Consider the following 5,029-nt stretch of genomic DNA (forward strand, 5'->3'; position numbering starts at 1 on the left):
GAGGGGAGTTGACGTGGCATAACCTGATTGGGTATGCATAAGAGAGGGGACTCCCCTCTTAGGGGAGTGCCCCGCTCACCCTAAGCAAGACGCGGTAATATTAAATGAAGTTTAACCAAATGGAAGCACATGCGTCACATACGAATACAAACAATAAACCTTAACATCAAATGACTTCAAAGATACCATTACTCACAAAAGTCTACTCGTAGCATATTCTAAGGATTTATCACTTTGGAAACTCCAAGGCAATTTCCAATGACACATATTTTTCTATTTATATTTCTTATAAATTCTTTAGTCCCAATCAATAAAGAACTTAATCTAAAAAATGGCGCTCAAAGTTTTATCTGCGCTTGATGTCGCCAAGACCCAATATTACCACTTTAAAGCGATCATTATCGCAGGTATGGGTTTATTTACCGATAGTTACGATTTGTTTTGTATCCCTCTAATCATGAGGATGATAGGAAGGATATATTACCCTAAGGTAGATAAAACCGTGGACCCAAAGAAATGGTTTGAGGTTCCAACCGTTATTGCATCCACAATGTTTTGTGTCGCGCTAATGGGGGCTGTGATTGGTCAACTGGTTTTCGGCCAGCTTGGAGACCGTGTCGGACGTCGTCGTGTGTATGGAGTTTCTCTCATCATGATGGTAGTAGGGTCTATTGGATGCGGATTATCGCTCTCTAGTTTGACGTCGATGGTGTTTGTGAGCCTTGGGTTCTTTCGGTTCTTGCTTGGGATGGGAATAGGAGGGGACTACCCATTATCTGTTAGTCAAGTTAATTAAACTTTATTATTAGTATGTTTATGTATTAGATATGTTACATTCGTATTATGTATTATGTATGGGTCAAGTATTATGTGCGGATCAAGAACATTAGCGGGTAATGTTTAAACTGTCATTTGACAGTTATTGCCGCCAAAATAAACCGCCATAATCTAATGTATATATATGACTTGTCCGGTAACCAAGTCCGGTACCAAGACAGATTATTTCCACAAGTTTTCTGTCCATTCTCTTGTGTTCAATCGTTCTCACATTCATATTCGAGTTCCTAAATCGATCATCATCATGAATTCTGATATGCAACATTCTTATTTATCCGCTGCAAATTCGAATGAAGTCCAACAAAGTGGTATCAGAGCCACTTCAAGAATCCCTGCAGAAATCAGAATATCTTCTACAACACTACCATGCCAACACTGTAATGACGAACAACATGAAGGGGTGAAAAACAAACGAAGGGTGAAATTGTGTTTCTATTGTCACCGGCCAGGGCATCAGATTTATTGCTGCAAATCAAAAGAAAACGACGAAGCAACACAATTAGTTAATCAAGCGGTTAACGCCGGAATCCAAAAACAAGGGATGGATGCAGGAGATCGGGGTGAAATGATCGTTACTGGCACGGATGGTGGCCAGTGGAATGACATATGGTATGTCAGTTACTCGTTCTCTCATCATTACGCCGGTAATATTAATGTCTTTAAAAGGATTAAGCATTTAATTGGTGTTGATTCGAAAACCGGTGAAAATGATTTCTTATTCATACGGGGTATAGGAAATGTAGATGTTAAATCTAACAACGAAACTGTAAAGATACAAAGTGTTTTTTATACCCCCGAATTGAACAGAAATGTTCTAAGCATGAATCAATTAACGTTACAAGGTTTCACTGTCAAGAAAAGCGGTGATACTTGTAGAATCTACCCGATGTTTTCTACACCCGTGTTAAACACCATAAGTGATGTTTCTGGTTTGTCAAAAGAAGAAGAATTGGGGTTGAAAGAAAGACAGAAAGTCTTAAACCTGAACGATGTGAACGAAAAATATAAACAAGACTACTTAAATTCATACTTTGAATGAACATGAATTTGAATGGAGTCTTATGATCATACGGGCATTAGAATTCAAAGAATTCTCTGACTGTCAAGCCCTCTTAGATATGATTGATGATCGGGATTTCGTGTTTAAGTACAAGCATGATTTAGAGATAAAATTTGAAACTATGGTGGGTTGGTTCTTAAAAGAAAAGATGGAAATAACTTCACGGGCAATACCACCACAGTTGGATGATGGAAGGAAGATAGATTTGCTTAGTCTGTACATTATGGTCGAAAAGGATGGAGGCTATCAAAGTGTCACTATGGATAATTTATGGCCGGCTATAGCAAAAGATCTTGGTTTCGAATATCAAGATGGGGATTTTATTAGAATTATCTATGCGATGTATTTAGATGTTCTAGTATTCTATTACAAGTTCAAGTCGGTACAAAAGAAGGCACAAGACAAGGAAATGCTGGAACAAGAAGAAACCACCATGGCTGGATACGGATACGATAGATCAAGAAAAAACAAAAGTGCTGATGCTGATTTATCACCGGATGATAGTGCAACCGAGCATTATGCTTTGTTCACGAGAAATAGTTGGAATGGATCATGGAATATTCACAAGAAAAGACGCAGATTCAACTTCAGTGAAGCACGAAAAGCGGTCGATGAAGCCAACAAAAGTGTCATGATGAAACCATAATCAAGTTTACGGGAGGGTGTTAGTCAAGTTAATTAAACTTTATTATTAGTATGTTTATGTATTAAATATGTTACATTCGTATTATGTATTATGTATGGGTCAAGTATTATGTGCGGATCAAGAACATTAGCGGGTAACGTTTAAACTGTCATTTGACAGTTATTGCCACCAAAATAAACCGCCATAATCTAATGTATATATATGACTTGTCCGGTAACCAAGTCCGGTACCAAGACAGATTATTTCCACAAGTTTTCTGTCCATTCTCTTGTGTTCAATCGTTCTCACATTCATATTCGAGTTCCTAAATCGATCATCATCATGAATTCTGATATGCAACATTCTTATTTATCCGCTGCAAATTCGAATGAAGTCCAACATTATCGGCCACGATTATGGCGGAGTTCGCTAATAAGCGGACTCGTGGAGCGTTTATAGCAGGTGTGTTCTCCATGCAAGGGTTTGGGATACTTTTGAGTTCGCTCGTGTCCATGATAGTGTGCTCCATTTTCGAAGCTAGTGCCAACAAGCACAATCTAGAAAAGCCGTCCGAACTTGCACCGTTAGTAAACATTGCTCCTATCTCGCCTGAATCGGACCTGGCATGGCGGCTTATTCTCATGATTGGTGCGATTCCAGCATCTATGACTTATTATTGGCGGATGAAGATGCCAGAAACCGCACGGTAGTAACAACTCATACATCACAATTTTGTATTTTCTTATATTTGTTTCACATGAGGTTGTCGCCCCTACCAAGGGCAACTTCTTGGTCTTACTCTTCGTAACCTGACCAAGAAGTCGCCCTTGTAAAACAATTGCAAGAATATATCCACTTGCATAATATTTATTATTTATATAAAAATAACCATATATATTCCGTCAAACTTCACTCTTAACTCATGGCTTTCTTTGAGTATTCCTTCTACAGATTCACTGCTTTGGTGGAGAACAACGCATTACAAGCAGCAAAAGACATAGGAAAAGTGATGAACGTACCACTGAGTACAATCCAAGAAGATGTCGAGATGATAAACACGCCGAACACTCGTGCTGCTCTCTCCAACACCTACCCTTTCTTCTCTCGCGAATTTCTCCGACGTCACGGGCGTGATCTCATCGCAGCATCCATCAACTGGCTTCTCATCGATATTGTCTTCTACAGCCTCAACTTATTCCAATATCATGCGTTTAGAGGCCTTATGAAATCAAAGATAAACATCAACCTATATCAAGATGCAATGCAAATCGCCAAATACCAAGCACTCATTGCCATTTGTGCAACCATTCCTGGATATATCGTGACAGTTTACATGATTGATCATGTCGGGAGAGTCAAGATTCAAGCAGCAGGGTTCTTTTTCATGGCTATAAGCTTGTTCACAATCGCAAAAGTAAACAAAGGTGGATTAAATCAAGGTCCCGGTTTCATTATCCTCTATGGACTTACTTTCTTTTTCTCCAATTTTGGGCCCAACACTACAACCTTTATAGTTCCTGCTGAGCTTTTTCCGGCGAGGTTTCGTGCAACTTGTCATGGGATCTCTGGTGCGGTTGGAAAACTAGGGGCGATAATCGGGTTGATCGGGTTTATATTGGCTTCTCGTGAGCAGCCAAAAGGTATTGAGGCGTCGCATACGTTGACGGCGATGGGCGGGGTTTGTGTTTTAGGGTTTTTTGTGACGTATTTTTTTACTAGAGAGACAATGGGACGGTTGTTGGAGGAGAATGAGAATGTTGATGAGCTTACTGGTGTTTGGTTTGTTAGATTTTGGCCTCACAAAGTTTGGGATTAAAAGAAATGAAGTAAACACAGGTGAAAGGATGTCTCTTTATTGAGATATTAGTTTTGTGTTTGATTGCATCCACAAAAACTTTTGAGGGCGTTTGAATTGGCATTTAGCAAGCTCAAACACCCTTTAAAGATAGTAGAAGTGATGACCACAGATAGATGATTAGATGAAAGTTTATGTAAAGACGTGTGCCCATGTATCATATTGGTATATAGATTTAATGAAATTGGGTGTGTTAGCTTGTATAACTGTTTTTAGAGACCGAAAAAAAAGTTTTATGTTTTTTTCTTGTAAAAGTTTGTTTATTTTCTTTATTACTAGGGTAAAAATTACACTTTTCGTCCTTTATGTTTGTATGGATGACCTTTAACTTCAATAATTACAGTCACAATCCTTTATTTGTAAAACGCCTTACACTCTACGTCTTTTGGCCTTAACCTGGTTAAAATTTTCAATTAAGTATGGTATGTGCCTAGCCAGTGGCGGATCTAGCCTAAAAATTCATGGGTATCCCAAAAGAATTTTTTTATGGTACATTCATGAAATAGTGGAGAAAAAATACACGATAATAAATAACTTTAACCATGTTATCGCAAGCATGACCAAAGATAACAACTTATGTCAACCCGTAAAACAAAACGAAATGAAAAAACATATTCAGTATGCTTAGCATGACCAAAGACAACAAGAACTT

At 38.5% G+C, this 5,029-nt stretch overlaps 1 protein-coding gene across 1 annotated transcript; it reads left to right on the forward strand.

The window, feature by feature from the left end:
* Window positions 1-297: 297 nt before the first annotated feature.
* LOC110872265 (probable inorganic phosphate transporter 1-9) lies at window positions 298-4,612 on the forward strand. The gene is made up of 3 exons (XM_022121036.2): window positions 298-771; window positions 2,923-3,228; window positions 3,474-4,612. Exons 1-3 carry the CDS (start codon window positions 332-334, stop codon window positions 4,336-4,338), a joined length of 1,611 nt encoding a protein of 536 aa, XP_021976728.1. The 5' UTR covers window positions 298-331; the 3' UTR covers window positions 4,339-4,612.
* The last annotated feature ends 417 nt before the right edge of the window (window positions 4,613-5,029 follow it).

This window comes from Helianthus annuus, chromosome 8 (assembly GCF_002127325.2).
Source record: "Helianthus annuus cultivar XRQ/B chromosome 8, HanXRQr2.0-SUNRISE, whole genome shotgun sequence".
Lineage (NCBI taxonomy): Eukaryota > Viridiplantae > Streptophyta > Magnoliopsida > Asterales > Asteraceae > Helianthus > Helianthus annuus.

Excerpts from the sequence above, each read along its gene's own strand:
- LOC110872265 (XM_022121036.2), top strand. The coding sequence starts at position 332 with ATGGCGCTCAAAGTTTTATCTGCGCTTGATGTCGCCAAGACCCAATAT. Across the intron at positions 772-2,922 it reads GGAATAGGAGGGGACTACCC|ATTATCGGCCACGATTATGG; the intron begins ATTATCTGTTAG and ends ATGAAGTCCAAC. Across the intron at positions 3,229-3,473 it reads AAGATGCCAGAAACCGCACG|ATTCACTGCTTTGGTGGAGA; the intron begins GTAGTAACAACT and ends TTCCTTCTACAG.